Here is a 22182-nt window from a genome sequence, read left to right on the forward strand (position 1 = left end):
TAAAAGATCACCACAAAGTCTTGATCCAGAATGAAATCAAAATTAATAAAGCATTACATTTGTGACAATGCTCAGACACCACACATCCCCCAGCAAACCCAAAGCAAGTTCTGCTCTGTGAGCACTGAGAAGACAATTCAAGACTCCGGCTGTAAAAGCCATGTTTCACTACAAGAACTATATTTAGCTATATTTCTTTTGAAATGCCATTAAAACAAAACAGAGCTCTAGGACCTAGGAGGAAGCAACCAGCATTGCAAAGTAAGGCAATGGAAAAGAAGAGCCAAGACACTAAGTGAAGGCAGAGGTTACTTGATACAGAGAGACCAAATGCTGAGCACCACAGGCTGGGGCTGCTGTGCAGCACGTGAGGACAGGGCTCCACTCAGCACTGACCTGTCCTGTTCCAGCAGATGCTTGAGAGCAGCACAGCAGGAGGTAGGCACTGTGGTGTGCTTCTACCATCATGTGCTGAGGATGGAGAGGCAGCCAGTCCAGACACCCTGAGATTGTACATTCACTCCTTTGGTCATCAGGGTTTTCTCTGGATGTTGATTAAGTAGGAAATATTCCCACTGTAATACCAGTTACTAACAGACTCCCCCATGCTGCCATGACTGGTTCAATATGAAGCATGTAAAACATATTCCAATGCCACAGTATGCTGCTGTGATGCTGTTGTGGGCCTCTGGCGACTGTTGTAAATTTCTTTTCAATAATGAACTAAACTAAACACCAGCTAGGGGCCATATTCTGACAGCCTAAATTCCCCTGAAGGCATACACTGTACAGCAGTGAAAGCCAAGTGCCTCTAAGCAGTGACTCAGCAGCCACGGCAGGGTGGAGGGAGCCGCCTATACTCCATGGGGATAGCTGGGTATAGAGGCTGCAGTGAAATTTAAGACATCCTGATGCTCTTATGTATTTCTCCAGCCTCCTCTTCTGCTCTATTCCCAACCCACCACTCCTAACTTCTCCCTTTCCTCTCATAAGGAAAAACAAAGTTGTTACTTGCAGGGAACCCAGAGATGATTTGACCATAATAAAGAGGAATAAGTAATACAGATAAAGCACCACCACACCTACAACGTGGCTCAGGCGCAGCAAAGTATCTTAGTTCAGTATGATGTAATAGGAAATCCTCAGCAGGTTAACAGACGGATGGGAAGGCAACACTGACAAACAAGGATAAGGCATTGGTTACAATAGTTTTTCACATGTATCAGGGCATTTCTGAAAGGCCACACATGCTTTGCTGGAGCACCTTCACTGGACATACGCTTCTCACAAAACACAGGCAAGATCTGGGTATATGCTGGGGGTAACATCCAGGATAAGCTGCCTTGGAGAGGGTAAGGAAACGAAGGAATGGTAATACAGGGAAGGGGGACAACCCTGAACATTTCAGATGCTTTACTAATACGTGTAGCAAAACTATACATTCATCCTGCCCCCAGCAGAAGGGAGGGCCTAAGAGGCTCCAGCAATTTATTGTTCAGTTTTTCCACACAGATTGCACTGACCTCGAAAGTTATCAGTCGCTGGCTCCCTATAAGTCAGAGCCTTGCAAAGCCTGGTTGATTCCTTTCTGTCTTTACAGACAATTGAACTTCAGTGTCAGTGCCTCGGGGACACGACTCCTAGCTTGGAGAGACAGGTCGCCCAAGGTTGGGAAACCTGGGGGAAAGCTCACACTGCCTGTCGATGGGTAATTTCACTACTTCCTCATTAAAAGGTCATGAAGTTTTAATTAAAAAGCCAGACAATAACAGGCATTATTTGGGATACATGAGTAATATTTCTTGAGCTGAATTAAGAGTTGAGAAAGTCAAGAGGATAAAGCTAAGATTTCGTGCTGATTCAGTTGAGGTTTGTATGGGTTTTCTTGTTGTATGAGGGTTTTTTGTATCTTTTAAAGCAGCTGCAATAAACGCTGAATGACATTTAGGGCAATTCTCTCAGTTCATCTACAGATGTGACCCAGAAGCAAAGCTCCCACAGAGAGATTAATTCAGAACACAATGGAACATGGGGAAGGATATTTAATAACCTGAGGCCTTATATAAGCTCTGGACTTTAGATTAAACACTAAATAACAAATATATGTGAATATTTTTTTATCTGTGTTGTTTATTGTAAATGGACAGTCTACTGCTCCAGATCAGGAAAATTAAGAGCTCCTTCAGATTTGGGATGGGAGACCTGCAAACTTGGAGTGCTTTTCCTCATCCAGCTTACTGACATAACCACATCAGGTATGTCTAGAGAAGCAAGAGTAAGTCCTTCACTGCAGCACCCTGCCACTCCCGATCCCAACCACTGCCACTTGAGGGAAGAGTTGGGACAAGTTACAACAAGGACGAGGAGAACCGGATAGTTCCCTTCTTGGCTAGAACGCAACAAGGATGGTCCACACAGCATGGGAGGCAGTCTTGAGGGGAAGAGCAACTTAATTCTGTCTAGGTGGCATTTGCAGGCCTAAAATGAGCTACCAAAGTTCATCACTGTCCTCAGCCTGTGGGGTTTAACTTGAAGTTTCCCACAAGACTTCTAAAAATGACAGAAAGCTCTTGTTACAAATGTGCTAGACTCGCCCCCAGGGTACGTTATAGCCCTGTGCTACAGGGTGAGCTACACCAGACAACTGTAAACTGGTAACAACACAATGAAAAATACCTGAAAGCTCCTCCAGTAGGCAGAACCCATCAGTTTGGATTCTTGGCTGTATCCTGCCAGCATCAGTAACCTGGACTTTGCTGACAATCACTCTCAGCAGTGGATTCAGAATGCTACCAGTCTTTAACATGTAGTAGAAATTGCTACTTAAATAAACCTCTGTCAAGTTTCAATTATGATTTAAAGAAAGCAAACATAACACACACAAAATAAATCAAGACTTGGCAACTGACTCTGCTGATGACTATACTATTTTTCATGGTTTTCTGATAGGTCTCTTATTAAGTGCATAAGCTGACTTACTAATTATAGTATCTTTGCTAAGCAGCAAAAACTTTGACTACACATAGGGGAAAAAAAAACCCCAAAGAGTCCTTATTTACTAGAATAATAATTTCAGCCTGATTTCTGTAAAGCTGCTTTGGGTGGCAATAGATACTCTAATCAATATTCTGAATGTCCCAAAGAGAAAAGTAACTTCTTTTTTTCCCCCTATAAAAATAGCAGGAGTATCAGTACACATTGCAACTATAATGGAGATTGTTGTTAGGTAATGAATGGAAAGAGATCCCCATCACAGTGTCTGATGGAGCGTTTACTGCATCTTAGACTCTAAGACTCCGAAAGCCCTGCCCTCTAAGCTCAGAAGACCAGATACATACCAAACAACTGTGTCTAACTGCTGTGGAAGCTGTGTGTAGTCTAGGATTTGGGTTTGGTTTAAGCGCTCTTAAAAGCTCAACTAGTCCCTCTAGTTCAGTTCTTAAAGAAGTACAGACGGGCATGGTAACAGTAACTGTGTTCTCACAAGGAACGCTGTGGACAGACAACTCATATGAAACTCATCTCTGAAGATACAACAATAAAGCCCTCCCCAAAAAGACTATAGACCCAGCAAGCCACAGATACATCCTGGATGTTGAATTTATCTAGCACAGGAAAACATTCTGTACACAGGTCACAGAGGAATGCTACCCTGTAGGAAAAAGTGTCTGTGTCCCCTGAACCATTTTTCCTCCCTGAAACTACACAGACCTACATATAATCCCTGAGAAAAAGAGCGCCTTGAGGTACAGGAGGAGACATTGCCAGAATGCAAAGTCCCAGGAGAGCAACCTTTACTATGGCAAAAATTCAGTGCTCAACACAGCCAGGAATTTTCTTAGGTGAGAGCACTGACTATCTTGTTACATAGCTGACCACAGAAAGAAAGGAGGTTCAGTCATTGCTTTCCTCACACCATCAACAGTTGAGCACCAGGAACTCATCAAATGCATTTGTACCTAAACTCTAGTGTCTGTAAAACAAAAGGCAATGAGCGATGAGCTGGCCTTTGTCCAGGGATCCTCCCTCTGGGGAAACAAGCAAACTTCCCACAGAAACAGATCTCCCAGGAGATGGGAATGGGCTTGTATGATTTCTAACTGTAACAGAGGAGCACCCTCCTCTATTATTATTCACTACTGAGACGGAGAAGTGCTGCCTGTGCTACGGGCTCAGCAGGCAAAGGCTGTGCCCGCATACAGGGTAAGGACAGCCCTGCTCCCACCTGGAGCCCACACCAGGCTGCAATTCCTTCTGCTGTGTCCCTGTCCACAGGCCTAGACCTGACAGCATTGCCCTGCTAATCCTGCAGAGAAATGGATGATGAAGGGGCAGCTGGCAACACCCAGATCAATCAATACGAACAATGCATTAAGAAAAGAGTAACAGAAAATCCTCAGGCATTTACTGTAGTATTCATCTGTGTGAAGCTGTCAAGATAGGTGGAGCCAAGAGAAACAGATTCCACAAACACAACTGTGCTTTTCATTAAGGCAAAACAAGGGAAGAAAGGTCATGCGAAGTGAATCAAAGCACACTGATATTGCAGCCGTTGCTCTCATCCGCTTCAAGGAATGCTCTGACTAGAACAGCCTAAAGAAATGATCCTATTCTTCCCCTGCCCTCCAACATAACCTCTACTACCTGCTGAGAGTCAGCACCAAAGCAACACCCTTAAGGTTGCAGCCTTACTGGTTTAAATTGAAATAAGTTCAGATATTTAGAGACCAATTTTTCAGACAGACTGATCTGAAGTCGTTGGGAGGGGAAAAAGAAAAGTAGATCTAGTTGCTCCTTGACCATTCACGTTCTTTCTCCTTCAGCCACAATGCCTAAAAAGTAACACAGTCTGTTACTGTACCAAAGAAGTTACACACAAATAGAAGCAAGCACTGCAGTGTTCCATGATACAAGCATAAAGTGGAATTATTCTGAAAGGAGAGCTCCTTTCTTGGACTTCCCTAATTAAAAACCGTCTTTTCTGACATCTTTACCATGTTTAACTTCTCTCTACTCCAGAGGAGCACGTCTCTCTATTTCTGCATTGTCATTCTCAAGCAGACACCTGGACTGCTGCAGGAGATTTTAATCCCCAGCACAGCAAACTGCCACCTCACTTCCCCAGGATGACAAGTGTGTCTGTACTCTTTCCCCCCTCCACATTATTAACAGGCTCCCAGTACACAGATCATTCAATCATCAACAGCAAAAAACCCCATCAAAACTGGCAGGAAAGCCCAAGACAAAGCATTGGGAACAGAGAGCAGCTTTTCCGAGGCTGAGATAGGAAACTGTAAACACTGCGAGTATTTCAAGCAAATTTACTTTTACTCTCTTCAACATGGGTAGTTAAGTAGTTAAATTCAAATCGAGGTCTGACCATCACAAGAGAAGAGCCCTGGGAAGGCAGGGACAGTTTCATCTAGGAGTCACAAACACAATTACCAGCCTCTTACTAAGACATGTTTTTAACCAAACACGGATAAACCCTGACTGCATGCACTTGCTCCACCTCTTTCAAACAAGTGAAAAGCAGATGGGCTTGTAACACGAATGTGAATCTGAGGGGAAGGGGAAAAAAGGCACCTAGCTTGCAAGTAATCTTATTCTTTTGCCTCCTTACAGACATATCCAGACTATTTCAATATAGATGAAATCTAACCCTGGAAACCAGGATCCACAGACCTTGAGAAGAAATAAATCATTTAAGAGGAGGAGTGGGAAAGGAAGAGGAAAACGATCCTTACCAACTGACTGGCCTTAACCGTGCACTTTTCCAGGAGACCAAGAATTGCTTCTGATGCAGCAGCATTCAGCCCTGAAGTCAGAGCAAATTGCGAGGGGAGGTATCAAGAGGGAAGGGAGGAGAAAAGAGGAGAAGGGAGGGAAGAGGAGGAAAGGGGAGGGGACAGCACATACACTGCATGGCAGTTGAGCTCTAACATTGCTTTTGGGAGACAGAACAAAGCTACTGCTAAATTAGGCTGGGAATCAGTTTGTGATGATTGAAGATGGTAAGGGAATGAGATACCAGTATGACCATTTGGGTTCAAAACAGAGTCAGAAGGAAGAAATGTGTGTCCCTACATGTGTCTATTTAGAGAAGCAGGAATGCCAAACATGCTTCGAAGGAGAGATCATACTAAAACTTCAAGTGAGGCAGGGTAAATGTAAGAGCTGCAGCCAAATCTTTCACTGCAATTAGTGAAAGAAGGAGGTTGTCCAGAAGAAAGCAAAGTTTCCTTGCTCTCCTACAGTCCTCCAAACTCAGCTTGCATCTACCTGAAAACCTAAGAGATTGTAAATTAGATGGAGTAGTGACTTCATCTCTTCATTCATGTGTATGTTGCCAGCTGTGCCTGAACACATACACAATGTACTACAGACATTCCTACGCCAAAGAGAGTCACCCAAAAGCAGTAAAACAGACCTACAGGAAGCGGAACAGCACAAATAACAGCCGTTTCAACACATGACCTCACCACCACATCTCTGCAGGACTGGGATGAAAATTCAAAAAGCAATTTGTCATCTCAGAGGCTCTACTTCTCTGGTATCCAAAATTTCCCACTCCTTACAAATCACACTGACTTCTTGATATCTACTGCCAGCTATCCAAGTCATTAGACTTACTCCCTTCAGCTAGCAATTCTGTTTCACGCTAACTACTGTCCACCATCTTATGCTTTCCTGGACCTACAAGCCTCCTGAGCCCACAAAACAACTTCAAGTCTCGCACACACACAGAACCTTGTGATCCCTTCCAGCCGCATTGTGGCTGCACAGCATGACACAGCAAGTGGTCCACTGGATGACACAGCTCTAAAGTTCTGACTCCACATATCTGCAGTGGGGCACAGGAAGGGCTCAGCTGACCCCTTCCCTTTGACTAGCTACTTCCCTCTTTGCAAAGGTTGACTTCCATTCAGAAATCGAGGAAGATCCCGAATTAAGTGGTGCCAAGGGAAAAGACAGCACCAGAACACTACACAGTTATTGAGGTGTGCCCCTGAAAAGCTGATTCCTGTGGAGCTCTCCTCTGCTACTGATCCACAAGCAAACAGATAGGCTGTTTTGCTGTCTTCTCAGTTTTAAGACCCATCTCCACACCACTCCAGAGTAACACAGAAAACTGAACCTCTTACTTTCACAGAAATGTAATTCGCTGGAGACTCCCAGGGTTATACACTGCCCTTACGGCTTCAGCAAAGTATTGCTGACAACTTGATCCAGCACACAGAGCCTCCGTGCCAGATGCTTATCTTTAAAAATGCAAACCACTTGGGTGATGGCTAACAGCCTGCCAGGCATTTCTGCCCTGGCTCTTCTGAGAAACACACCCTTACCCCAGCACTGCCATCCCCAGAGCTCCATCCCACAGACCTGGAACAAACCAAGAAGCATGCCACTAGATAAAAAGGAACATTTTCCTTGCAGGGAAAAAGCAAATCAATAAACCCATGTATTCCCTTCCTCCACATAAAGCCCCAAGTCCAGAACAACTCACAAAGGGTTAGTGCAGCTACATGAATTCAGCTGGAAAGGATTTTCATCACCTTGTCTCTTTCCTCGCCTCTTCTGCTGTTTCAAAAATAGCTCTGGCTTGTTTGCTGTACTGCTTATGTCAGTCTGATTTTATGCCTGAGTGGATGTATACAGACAAGCTCGTAGCCCGTTAAACACCGACTACCCAGATCTGTACATACATGCACAGTCACACAAACACAAAGCACAGTCCCCTCCCTTCGGAGGCCATGCTGGAAAGCTGCTTGCTTTCAGAGGCTTTGTGCTGTATTAAGTATGTTTATAGCAGACCTCAAACAGGGGCTAAAGAACACACTACAGCCTTTTCTGAGGTTAAAACAAAACAGGCAGAAAAGCAAAACAGCCATCCATCTTTGAGCTGCAAGTAAGGACCTTCCCTGGGATGAAAATACACTGAAACAAGAGTGCATTTATCAAATGACCTAAGGTCACTTGTCTGCATGCTGTTAGTGTTTCTGTCCATTAAAGACAAACAATCCCTCCCAAAGGCCTTGAAAACTATTACCCACCATTGCTGGGAAGGGATATGGGAAGGTGCAGACATGCAGAAATACCGGAACAAACTACTCTTAAAAGCCCCTTCAGGTAAAGTCCTGAACTACGAGGAGCTGTCTGAATGAGATTTTTCCTACAACCACTTTTTAATCACTGGGTTTTCCTGAGCAGCTTTTCTTTTTTAGAGTAAATCAACTTGCTGGAGCTATTTCACTAATCCCAGATTAATTCCATTCAAATCTGGCATCCTTCTCAAACCCAGTCATCTAAAATTCAGCCTTCAAGACCCAGCTCATCAGCTGTGAGCTGCCTCCCTGATGTATTTTTAAATGAAACCTTCTCAGCATGCCATGACTCAGGAACATTGGTTACTATGAATGGAAGATTTCCACAAGGAAATGCAGCACAAGAATTTTGGTTGCCCATTCTATCCATATAGCTATATAGTGATAAAATCACAATACACATTAGCTATTTTATCACTTATTATAAAAGTAAATTAAAACCTACATACATTTCTGTATGGAGTGCTCCCCAATTAATTATCTGCAAAAAACCCTCTGAAATTTAAGAGGGGAAAAAAATGTATCATTTCCAGCAGTCACTAGAGCATGAATATACTATTAGAAAGATAAGCCTCTTGGGCACAGCATCTCTTGTTATGGTTGCTTGCTTCTACACACAAGTCTGTATGTATATCAACAGGAAAGAACATACAAACAAAACCTCACCATATAGCAACAAATTAGCATCTTAACACGCAGTGTGAAAAACTAGTTGTTACTTGGCATCTGAGGACCTTTTAAGTTTCAAGAGCAATCCACCAAGCCAGACTTGCAAAGAACTGGAACAGACTGCCTGGGGTAGTCACTGAGTTCCATCCCATAAGTCTTTAATGTCAGCCTCAGAAATAAATGGGTAAAAATCAGCTCTGCCTTGGGGCAGAGAGGTGAAGATCCCTTTCAAATTCCATGGTCCTCACCTCCTGCCTTTTTTTCTTTTTTCTGGGGCATTCCTTATCTCATCTGCTTACTTCTAGCAACCTTTCCTTGTTCTCACTCCTGTTAAGACCAGTATCATGATTAGAAATAAGCTTTGAACAAAGTATGAAAATTAACATCGTCTTCTTACCCATCCTCCTTGTTGAATGATATAATCTGCTGAATAGTCTTCTAGATATGTCACCCCGAAGTTCACAAGTGCACTCAGTGGCTCTTGGCCCCGTCTGGTTAACTCCATCAGAAATTGTTGTAGCAGAACCAGTGGTACCAAGACCTTCAAAACAACAAGAATTGTGAATAAATACAGGAAGCTTTATCAATAACTACTGTTAAATCAGAAGAATTCATGTGGTCCACAGAAAAGGTCTGAGTCTGTAAGTTCAAAGATATTAGGGACTATACACTTCATTTCTGTGAAGACACAAGGCAAAAGCACAATACAGTTCAGTAACAAAAAGGCACATCATCTTGATAAGCAAAACAACACAGCCTAAATTGAGTTTCACAGAACAAGACTGCAGTACTTTCTTAAGCCCCACTTTTCTCCAACACAAGATTCAGGTAAAGAAGCAGAACAGGTCCAGAATTTGCTACCGAAATTCATACAAAAATGGAAAGATGCAACGTTACAAATAGTTTGAAGGGATATGCATCTACACTGTACTTAAACAGCAAATTCATATACATTCTTGAATAGATACACTGCACTAGTCAAGTCTCTTTAGAAGTTCCTACTTGGCTTTCAGACAGGACAGAAACAAACACCTCCCAGCAGCATAACATTAAAGACGTTTAAAACAACAAACACAAACCCCTTTCCATGTTAAACTCTCCCACCTATGCCAAATTTAACAAGCACAGAATTCCCTCCTTCATTTCCTACTCCCATTCCTCCCTCTATACCTTTTGTCTTTAACTAAATGCTTGCCCTTACCCCAAATGTGAATTGCTCTGGAAGATTCAACCATCTATGAACCCATCTCCTTCTTATTACACAGTTGTAGACACTTCCTTCTGAAATCATGTTTTTGTTTGCCTGAACAACATGCATTTGAACTTATAAACTCTAAATTTATTCTCCTAAAGCACACAAGTGGCCCTCTGGGCAAAGTTTATAGGCAGCACTTTGCCAAGGTCAAGAAACTGGATGAATTGAAGTCATTAGCATCTGAAAAAGCACTATTATGATATCAGAAAACAGTATTTGTTTTACTGTACCTAGCTTGTGACAAATGCATTACACATCTATTCACTGTGCAAATAAGAATGTTGTTTCCCAGCTGCACAAGGTAGATGCAGGCTAACATTACTGCACAGACTGAATGCCTCCTCTTCTTTCAGCCTCATTTTCTTTTCTGTAAATTCCTAGAGGTCATGGTGTATGATGCAAAGCTCAAGGAAGACAAATAGAAAGGAGGCTGGGTTTGAGATTTGTACTACATCCATGGTGGAGTCACACTGAGATGGGGCCTTAAAAATCCCTGTAATATGATAAATTTAAAACGTTCCAGCTGACTGCATCCCTGCCCACAGCAAGGGGGTTGGAACTACATAATCTTCCAGGTCCCTTCCAACCCAACCATTCTATGATTCTGTACTGCTCTTCTGGGATGAACAGCTAACACTGCAGTCACTAAACTAGGAATGAGGTGGTGCTTGAATTTTATGAGCCTTGGGGGTTTTGAGTTTCTTGTAAGTAATCTCAACTCAGAGGCAGAAGGGATACAAACTTATAATGCACAAACATATGGAGCAGGTCAAGGTCAAGTAAGTGTCAGAAGAAACTTCAATCTTTTTGGATCAAGATTAAAAAAACATGCTGTCAAGACTAGCCATCTTTCAGAGGTTTGGGCACTCCCACGTTAACCACAACAGCATGAACAATGAGATCTCAAAATATTTGACATTTACTGTAAGCTGAAAGCAAGAGAAGCAAAGGCAAAAAAAGGCTGCTTAGGAAATGAAGGGAGCTCAAATGTTGGCATACAGAACATGATTGTTGCCGCCTTCCTTTGTAAACTTAAATATCTAATCCATCCACTCCTCACAAATTTAGCAAGCCTCTGCAGGCCTCAGGAGCAAGGGACCCAAATCAAACTCTAATACCCAGTCCCATGCAGACCAACAAACATTGCCCGGTTTTCTGTTCCCACTGAAACTATTGACACTACTGACTTTGAGATCAGTGAGAACGGGAACAGGCTTGCATGATATTGTCTGTAAACTCATCAAAGAAATTACCTTCACAATACTTCCAGAAAGGTTAACAACAGCTTTCTGTACATAAGAGTAGCTGTGTGACAGTGATGAAATTGAACCAGACTAAAGTAAAAATAAAGCCTTAACAATGAAAAGCAACTGCAATTCCCTCCACCAGTATGCCTAGGAAGGAATGCTAGGGGTTATTTATATTTCGACTGAAGAAAAACATACACAGTATCAAGCACAGCATAACAGAAAATAGTTGGCAGGAGAAAACCTGAGGGGAATCATTTAAAATAACAAACTTTACTATCAGAAGATTTCCGATTAATTGTGTCAATGAAAGACTTCTGTCAGTTATGCTATTGCAATCCCATAGTGCAATATTACTAATTCAGACATGTGCCAAAAAAGCATCATTACAAAGAAAGTTCAGAGTCTTTGAAGAAGCTCTGTCCAAAGTCATTGCCACTTCTGTGCACCTTTTGACTATTTCAACATAAAATTCATCTAATTCTTTACAACTATGTCTTACATTTTTGTTGGATTATTCTTTGGCTCCATTATTCAGCAAACATGGCACATTAAGATGACTGCTAACCTACTTACCAGTTCAGTTGACTCCCAATATCAGTATTTGCTATCCTTTTATATCTGATGCACAATAGTAAGATTAGTCATTTTGGGGTATATATGCAATATTCAGTTTTAAGCTAAAAGCATAAAAACTCAACAGTGGAGTATTTCAGTTTTTATTACATTTATTTGATTGCACAAATATAAACTTGCCTTCAGTTTGGGGTGGGTTTGGTTTAGGCTGGTTTTAATGAGAGCCTTATTTCAAATACAAGGTGAAGACTCCTTTTCTTTACAGAATCCAACATCACGACTATTATTTTCACATCACCATTTTTGAGAAATACATGAAATAATTTATTTTCCTTTTTTTTTTTTTACTAAGCACCAGCACTTCTAACGTCTGTGGTAAACTTTGCTTCTGTGGGATGTTAATGGAAGAACTGATGTTGTATGTATTAGTTTACCCTGCAATATTTCCTCATCTGGATTGATATTCCTGGTTCAGTGACTGAAAAAATCCTTTACAGCCCATGTGCCAGTCAGTTAACAAAATCGCCTCAGCAGTTCAAACACAGCACTGCACTCTGGAATCCACAATTTGAAATGGAAAAAAATAACAGCTATATTTAGAAGTGTCTTCTTTCTGCTCACACTTGCATGATGATACTGTTCTTTGAAAACTGGTATGTCTAAAAATGACACCTTCCCCACTGTAAACCAGACAGATCAAGCTTTTGTCCACATTCGACCTCCAGCCAGGTAGCCAGGTAGGTAACCCAGTACCCCCCAGAAGTATGTGCTTAACTGTATGCCATCCTTCTAGCACATGTAACATCATGGAAGATTTGCAAAGGCTACCCTGAGTCTGCTGTGTGCCACAGAGAAACTGGGCCTTTAAGTGATCAGTGTGGCTGAGTGAACCACATTCTGTATATTAAATAGATGGGGCTTCTATAAATACATATGTGTAAAAATACATACCTACAACAGCAGAGGCTCAGAAATTTAAAGTGAGATTTTGTAGACTAGTCCATAGACTACTGAAAGCAAAAAGAGCATCTTGCTGTGCAGGATGCCACTACTGAGCACAACAGAAACAGCTTACATGTAACTGAAAACAGATTTCATCTACTACCTTCAGTTAGTTTATTTCTTCTAGTCTGGATCAGCTGCAAGCTTTGATCACACATGATTTCATCTGTGAGAAGGGATTTCCCTGGTTTGACATCTGCCACTGTGCATCTTCAATTTCTGCTCCACCCAAGAAACTACAGGATACATACTACTCTGAAAATGTAACAGGGAGTGAGCTATTATTTGGTTTGGGTAGCTCAGCTAATTTAATCATAAAAGGGAATAAGCTTCAGTTCTCCCAGTAGAGTCAATTTATATTTACATCTTTCAGATTTTCACAAAGTTAAGGCCAGCACAGCCTCATATCGCTGCTGTGTACCTGCTAATTAGACCTAATACTATGTCTATTTATAGCTGCTTTTTAACACTGTTTTTCTAACAGCTTCTTCTTTAGGGTGAAAATTAACCTAGGTTAAGGCTGCAGGAAAGATATCTAGATTTCTTCTGTTATAAAATACAATTCTGATTAAGATGATAAAGGAATTTAAAAGGAAATGAAACCAATGCAAATGTATTCCATTTCCTCAAAACAAGTATTATTAAAGGAACTGCTCAGCATTCCTGAAGCCTCAAGCTACCACAGAACCCAACAGAAACAGATTTTGTATTATTCTAAAAAAATTCCTTTCTGGTTTGTTTGTGGACTCTAAGTTTTATAGCAACAAATGTTAAGGGTAAGCAAAGATGATGAAAAAGACTTCTGGATGATATTCTCAATTACAATGGCTGATGGGGACCAAAATCCATTAGCCACAGGACCTGCACAAATGAGTACAAGCAATGAAGACTGAATCATAAACACCTGAATGTGGCTGATCCATCTAATCAGGACCCTGCCTTCGCAGGGGGGTTGGACTAGATGATCTCTAGGGGTCCTTCCCAACCTTAACGATTCTGTGATCTTCAAGGACTGTAATCTCCAATAGCATATGGATAACAAGTAGGCAGCTGACCTCTTCCCTTGCCAGCTGAGCCACAATGATGGTTTTCATGCTTGTTTTTAGTTTTTATTAAATGAAAAGTACAATGTGCTAGCTTAAGCCACCTTCTTGGTTATCAGATTTCATGGTTCTTTTAAACTAAAATGTTATGAATCATAAGATAATAAACTGAAAGGACTCAGGCACCAGTTTTAATTGCTGGACCCATGGGCAGTAACTTGTCAAGCAGTGTTTAATAAACTGCTTTAAAAGTGCCCACACTCCTGGTTAGATGATCAGTTTATGAAGTAAGCAGCAACATCTATGTAAGGAAATCTATTTCTGGGAAAAAATATCAAGGGGGGAGGGAAGATTTCTTGCTCTAGTTTAAATTTAAGACCACATTGTAACACTGAATTTGTGATTAAATTTGCAAACAGGTATTTCATTTTCTCATTATGTTTCCGATGCCCACTGAACCCATCAAAGAACAATTAAGAGGGTGAATTTGAATGATCAATGGAAGATGAATCTGGAAACAGTAATTCTCCACTTATCCTACATTAAAACTATTATAGGATACTTCAGCTACAGATCTGCATTTTGTTTTAAAAAGAAGCTTCATTTCATTTGAGATAACTGTTCCTGAAGAAGGTAGGCACACCATGCTTATGTTTTCTGAACCATTTAAATATTGTGAAGATACTGTCACTTTTTATTTTCACCACGTTTAGCACTTTTTTTTTTAACATATCTTTTGAACTTGAGATGGGAGCAAAGAAACAGTAGACAAATATTATGAAAACATCTGTCTCAGATTTCACCACAAAACTACTAAAGAAAAAAAATCTCTCTTGGGAACTTAAAAGTGATTATTTTTAAGAAATTATGCCAAGCAACAACTCTTAACTACTCATTTGAGTACAATAAAGGAAGGCTGACCTAACAGTTTCATTAGATAACTCCAGGCTAAAATACCCAAAAAATACATATTATGTAATCTGTGTCCTGGGTTCAGCAGTAGCAGTCATTTTTCTCTTTCTTGGTAGCTGGTGCAGTGCTGTGTTTTGACTTTGGGCTGGGAACAGAGATGATAAAAATGATGTTTTGGTTTGGCCAAGGACTTTGTGGGCCTCATGCTCTGCCAGGGAGGAGGGAAGCTGGGAGGAAGCAGAGACAGGACACCTAACCCAAACTGACCAAAGAGGTATTCCATACCACAGCACGTCATGCCCAGGAGGTAACTGGGAGTGAGCCAGAAGGGCTAAGGTGGACTGCAGGGTTGGAGGAGGTATCGGTCGGTGCTTGGTCGGGCTGGGGGGGCGAGGTATCGGTCGCCTGGTGATGGGGTGTTGTTTTCTCTTCCCTTGCTATTTCCTTTATCATTACTATTATTGGTGGTAGCAGCAGTGATTTGTGTTATACCTTAGTTACTAAACTGTTCTTATCTCAACCCATGGGAGTTGCATTCTTTCTGATTCTCCTCTCCGTCCTTCCGAGAATAGGGGAGGGCAAGAGCGGGGGGAGTGAATGGACAAGCTGTTTGGTTGGGGTTAAACCACAACAATCTGCCACCATAGAATGGTTTGGGTAGGAAGAGACCTTAAAGGCCACCTAGTTCCAAGCCCCTCCATGTGCAGGGACACCTTCCACTAGACCAGGTTTTGCTTAAAGCGCTGTCCAGCCTGGCCTTGAACACTGCCAGGGATGAGGCAGCCACAACTTCGCTGGACAACCTGTGCCAGGGCCTCACCACCCTCATAGAGAAGAACTTCTTCCTTACATCCAGTCTCAATCTCCCCTGTTCTATAGTTTTGAAATCATTCCATCTGAATATCAGGACACACCTTTTTATTGTGAGGGTTACAGAGCACTGGCACAGACTGGCCATCTGTCCCTAGGAAAACACTATGGACATCAAACAGTTGCAAGACATATCAAAGTGAAAGTCACTTATTTGGTACCTTATTCCATCCACTGGCATGGGCAGCTGTCTCTTCTGTGCGCTGTCGATATTCTTGATATGTCACCGGCCTGCAGAAGTTAAACCAACACTGAAAGTTATAAAAGGAAACAAAAGAACAAGAATAAAATAAAACTCTGAGTTTTCAGAGGACAAATTATTTTTACATGTATCACAGCAACTAATTTTCAAGAGCTAACAAGTCTTGTGTTTCAGGACATAAAACACCAGCATCATCAGTAAGGAAGGCATCACCTTCTCCCAGTTATATATAATTTCTTATAATTACTTAAGTGAATTTCATAATAATTTGATACTCTACAACTTGAAGAGTTGAAACCCTTATTTGCAAGAAATAGCACTTTTGGTCATAAAATTTCAGGAATTTGGTATTTTTATTTCAGTAGATATCTCCATTTTAGATTTATCACATCTCTAGTTCTCTGAATTGGGATGATGACATTTCTCTCTTCCATACTCTCTCCTCTAAGACCATATAGCTATCTTACAGTCAGTAACAATAAAGACTTTCTGACAAGCAGCTTCAAAAGCAGTTGTTCTGAGTCAGATCATGACAAAAAGCAAGTTCAGACTTCCGTTTAAGGGGAAATAGCAGCGTTATTGGACAGAAGACTGCTGATTGAACTCCAAGAGCCTGTCATGCTCCAACAGCCTCCTGTACCATAACATACTTGTTACATGCATATATGAGGACAGGAAAATATAAGCAAAATAAGTATTGCATCAAAGAGCACTACTGTAGTAAACATGGGGAAAAGACCAGAGTTAAAGTACGCTGGGGAGAATGTAATTTGGGTTTTTCACTTTAAGTGCATTCTCTTAACTTCCTTGGTACATTAGTTTCTTTAAAATGCAAATCCAAATGAATCAGTGGGATGAAAAGAGCAACAACAGCTGCAGGAAGGATATTATCAAGAGATTAAACAGTAGCTTTAGTTTGCCTTATAAAAAGGCATGCGTGTCGACACATTTTCACAGGCATTTCAGACTTTTTATGTATGCATACCCGTATATAAATAAGAAAAATACTTAGAATGCAAATATTTTCCCATAGAAAACATAAGAACAGAACAGTTGGGCTGCTAACAACCTAGAACCACTTAAATTTCAAAGGCCTCATCTCAGGAACTTTCCAAAAAGAATGAAGCCGGAGTACATCAGCTAGGACCCCTCAATGTCAGTCAGCCAATTATCTACAAACTTTAAGACATTTAAACTTAAAATGCTGTTATTTCAATTACCACTTTAGACACACAAAAAGGACAGGGTGCAAGGCTCACTGCTTATTTTCCAACTCGTTGCTGGTCTGCTTTTTTAGTGTGGAGTGAGGTATTTACGAAAACGTCAGCTCTTCAAAAGATACTAAGTGCAAGTTTTTAAGGCCATATGGGATAAATGCCTGGCTGGTAAAGGCAGGTAAGCTCCTGCAGTTCTGGAGGAACACACTAGCACACATTTTGTCACTTAAGGAGAAACTTGTACCCCACATATTCTTTTCTATGGGCAAAAAATTGTTAGTTTACACAACACCGAACTTGACTCTATAAAACCTAAATAAAGAAGCAGACAGTATATATGTTAGTTTCTGAAAGCTAAATGGTGAGTTGACAGAGTGTACTTGGATGACTCTTGGAAAAAGAGTCAACCCTCTTAATCTGTGTGGTCAGATGTTACATGGCACCTTTGTGTGAAATTCAGGTCAGAGTCATAGAATGGCTTGGGTTAGAAGAGGCTTTTAAAGATCATGGGCACGGAGCGACATCTTTCACTACATCAGGTTGCTCAAAGCCCTGGCTTTAAACAGTCAGTTTTAAATTATATTGGTCACAAAAAGTTCCCCCTTAGTTGTTGACTAGGGAGCTACTTGAGGAATAGATCACTAGTTAAGGAATCACAGAATGGTTGAAGCTGGAGGGCACTGCTCAAGAATATCCCACCTCTCTGCTCAAGTAGGGTCTCCTACAGCAAGCTGCCCAGAACTACCAGAACCATGTCCAAATGGCTTTTGAGTATCTCCGAGGATGGTGACTCCACAAACTCCCTGAACAACCTGTGCCACTGCTCAGTCACCCTCATAATAAAAAGGTGTTTCCTGATGTTCAGACGGAACGACTTTTAAATTTGTAATCTTCCAGAAGCCTTCCAAAAAGGGTATTAATTAACTTCACGAGGGCATTAAATGACTCTCTGATGCATAGATGCAAGGCTTAAGCCCCATGCATCAGAAAGTTTACATTAGGTACTGGTATCTAGGCTTCTAGGATTTTGTTGTTCAAACAGTTCATGAACAGCTATGCAAACTCTGAAAGAGTAGTACTAGAGATTCTCATCTTCTTTTGAGTAATATTATTTAAACCAATCCACAAAACATAGACTGAGTAGCTATTTGACAGTGCTGCCTTCACAACTGCATTTATGTAACTGTCCCTAAAGTTGTGCCTTCCAAATGTCTACAAATACATTTTGGAGGTCACTCAGAACAGCCAGAAGTAGTTCATGTTGATCCATTTAAAATCAGGCTGGTGATTTTAATAGAAAGCCAAGCAACCATAACAATTTTACTAATTTGCAAAAGATTAATCAACATAGTAGCATGCCAAGTACAATGTGCTATATAAGCTTAAATTGGCAGGACAGCTCTTAAGGCACCAAGATCAGTCCAAGGGCCCACATTTGCATCAGATGTGTACATGAATGGTGGTCATGAAGCACCTAACTACTGCCCTTCCATGGAAGCTCTCCCCCTCATCTTCAGCCAGACTACAGACAAACCTTCAGCTCCATTCTTAACTCTAAGGTAAAAGAAGTTAATCTGGCTACAGCTCAGCATTCATGAAATTGTCAATGGCAATTGGTAGCTGCCAACTGCTAGTTCCACAAGCATCTCAAACTGCTTGAATTAGCCTCAGAAGTTCAATGATAAAAGCTTAGAAAAACTTAGGGATTTAAATTACTGCAAAGAGCAAGCACCACAAAGAAGTATTTGCACACTACAGCACAAAACAAAACCAAACCAAAACCAGCCAGGTAAAGATACATTGAAAGAGAAAGAAATGCAACACAAAATATAATCCCATCTTTAGCATTTCAGCAGCAGTCACAATTCAAAAAGAAACACCCTCCCTTTGAGAAAAGCAAATGGAAACTCACTTGCTAAGCAAGCTCTGTAGTGCTTTGTGCAGATGTTCTTTAAGTTCCTGGGACACTTTCTCCCCCAGATGAGCCAGGCAGTCTTCTATGGAGCTCTCTGGGTTGGCAGGACTGAACACTGGGGAAGTGTGGCAGTCAAATCCTGTAGTTGTAAATGCTGAGAGACAAAAGTATACAAAAGAAAATAAAACAGATCCATGTAAGAACATCAACAGAGTCAGATTTCTCATCCCACCCGTTAATACAGTTTATAAAAGGGATGAAGAAATCCTAACTTTATAGTCAAAAGATTTTATCAACAAACTGTAATAAAACAAGTATGGTTCAAATATACTCTGGAAGTGGTACTTAACAAGCCACAGATGACTTAGAACTACATTTCTCCTCCATCACAACTGCATCCGAACCAGGAAGTTAACTGAATGTGCAGCTGCTCTCAATTTCAAGCTGATGCTAACCCTGATGGAGCACCAAAAGTGTCTCTTTTCCATGGTAAAATTTGCCTACACATGGACATACGTATCTGCAGCAGTGCTAGAAGATAATTTTTTTAATAACATTTTGTTCATCTAACCTTTTCCTTCTCAGTCTAAAACTTCTAAGAAAGGTCTGTATGAATGAACATAAGCAGATCCTCTCTACTTTGTATTACCAATTTGCAGCACACATGCAAAGCAAGGATTGTCCCCAAATCATCCTTTGCTGGGCATCCTAGAAAAGCCACATCTACAAGTAAAGTAAAAAGTCAACCTGGTGGAACCAAGAAATCTAATGGTTTAAGCCCACACTCCCTTTAGCTGTTGAAGAATGATTTCACTTCTGTCATCAGCTGGAGCAGCTTAAGGGCTGCTTACATTTCATTATTTATAGTAGCCTATTAAATGTCATTCAATTGTTTGCTTTGGCTAGACTCCACCACTCCAAACGGTAACGTTTAACTATTTTACTTCACGTGACTATGTAGAAATCTTTGAGGGGGAGGAGGGTAGAGATTAAATGCATTCAAAAATATCTTTAGCTAGAGTACCTGTTATAAATCAACCACCAATATAGCGTATAGAGGTTATCAATTGAAAGGGAAAAAGCAGAAGAGCACCTTCTAAGATTTCTTCATCAAGATGTTTTAGCTCCTCCTCAATTTCTATCTTAATCTTCTCCAAAGCCTCTTTCTCCAAAGCATGTTGTGCAATAAGCTGTTGTTGAGTCCCTAAAAGAAGTCAGAGAAATTATTCAAATGCAGTATTTCAAATAAGGTAGATAATAGAACATGGTATTGAAATATTAACTATAAAGGAATTCAAGGTGAAAGTTCTACTTCAGACAGCAACACAAAAAGTATGATCACTTTCGGGCACTTACTGCTAAAGTTGTACTGTATGAACCCAGAAACACATAAATTTCCAGGCCTATTCAAGACAGAATAGGTACTTTAAACATGAATATATTACAAAAAAATAGAAGAATAAGGCCATAAACAGAATACATAACAGCCTCAAAACCAAACTTCTCTTAAATTTAAGAGCAAAATCAAACCAAGGCACATAAACAGGCAGTCATTAAAACTAATACACTCATTATCAAGCTACACCAAAACAAAGCCATTTCTATAGCAAAATACAAAATTGATATTGATGCCTGCAAAAATCTACAAAAATACTCAGAGCAACTATGCAATGGCATCCATGAAGAGTCCTGAAATCTATTACCTGTGGATCATTTTGCTGCTCATGAGGAGTCTATAGGCCATAATAAAACAATTGAAGACCAGGTTCCCAAGTAACAATAGAGGCCAGGGACCCCCTAATTGCCAGTCAGTTGTCAATTCTCATCTCCTAATCATGTAATTTAGGAATTTGAAATGTCTGCATATCCCCAGAAGTATACATGCCACGGTTTGGGATGATGAGTGCACATTCCAAGTGCTGACTCCAGATATTTGATAAAAGAGGTTGATTCAGCTGTATCATTCAGGATTACGTAGACTCTCAAAACAGACACAAAACTGTTTCCAAACAAGCCAAGGTATTTAAAACATTTGGATCTTTAAGAAACTGCCTGGTGAATATCAACCTTTCCAATATAAGGCCGTATGGCAAGGTAACTCATGTAACTGTTTTATGGGATGGATATTAGTAGAATGACTGGATGTCTAGGAAACATTTCCAGCTCAAAACTTTTACTATTTAGCTGCTTTTTCTTTGGGTTTGCTCATCTTTACTTCTTCCATCAGCTTTCAAGCATGTCTTCAAATCCTATTCTTAAAGCACACTATAAAAACTGTTCCATTAACTACTGTCTTATTTTTACTAAACATCGCTGAATCAAAAGCCTACCAACTGAAATTTTCTTCTTCCTTTCTTTCAGTTCCTTAAAATGTCCTACTTAGAGGTAAAATGGATATCTGTCACATCCACACAAATATAAAAGTGAATTTGGTAACAACTTACTCCTGATACTGTCCTGGTTTTGGCTGTTAATTTTCCTCCTAGTAGCTGGTACAGTGCTGTGTTTTGGCTTTAATCCGAGGACAATGCTGATAACACACCAATGTTTGAGTTGTTGCTAAGTAATGCTTACTCCAATCAAGGAATTTTCAGTGTTCCATGCTCTGCAAGTGACCAGATGCACAGAAACCGGGAGGGAGCAGAGGTAGGACACCTGACCCAAACTAGCCAAAGGGGTATGATATGCCACAGAACATCATGCTCAGTATATAAACTCTCCTTGGAGCCAGTCTAAATAAACAAATAAAATACACTACAAAGCTTCCCTTTGCTAAACATTCCACCTGCCAGCCATTTCCATCCCTGAGTTTTGGGTCAGTTATCAGTCCTCATTAGCTCTGCACTCAGCTACTTTCAACAGTATCAGCGACTGAGTTACACCAAACACACTTAGCTCTCTTACTGCTGTATGTTTCTTAGATTCTTTTTTGAGACTTCACGATCTCTTGTGTCCATGATTTAAATACCGTCTCCTGGCTGACCTTCTGATAATGTTGCCCATGTCCACAGTTTCTTACTCGTGCACCCAAATATGGATGACTCTCCAACTTTCTGCACCTACACCAGCTACCTACAGCTCTAGTAGAGCATCTAGATATTGTTCCACTCTACAGATGTTCTTCACTCAGTTGAAGAAAATAAAAGGGAAAGGATTTATGCCTGTAATG

At 40.8% G+C, this 22182-nt stretch overlaps 1 protein-coding gene across 1 annotated transcript in view; it reads right to left on the reverse strand.

Annotated features, from left to right (window-relative positions):
• The window catches only part of BCL2L13 (BCL2 like 13), a 40000-nt gene that overhangs the window by 3602 nt on the left and 14216 nt on the right, over positions 1-22182 (reverse strand). The window contains exons 3-6 of the mRNA XM_061363971.1: positions 20107-20217; positions 19011-19167; positions 15841-15910; positions 9172-9315 (exon numbers count right to left, since the gene is read on the reverse strand). Coding sequence (XP_061219955.1) covers positions 9172-9315; positions 15841-15910; positions 19011-19167; positions 20107-20217 — 482 coding nt within the window. The remainder of the gene's footprint in view (positions 1-9171; positions 9316-15840; positions 15911-19010; positions 19168-20106; positions 20218-22182) is intronic.

The sequence above is a fragment of the Neopsephotus bourkii genome, unplaced genomic scaffold (genome assembly GCF_033783945.1).
Source record: "Neopsephotus bourkii isolate Nb327-2 ecotype Australia unplaced genomic scaffold, CSIRO-AGI_Nbou_v1 NB_1183, whole genome shotgun sequence".
NCBI classification, from domain to species: domain Eukaryota; kingdom Metazoa; phylum Chordata; class Aves; order Psittaciformes; family Psittacidae; genus Neopsephotus; species Neopsephotus bourkii.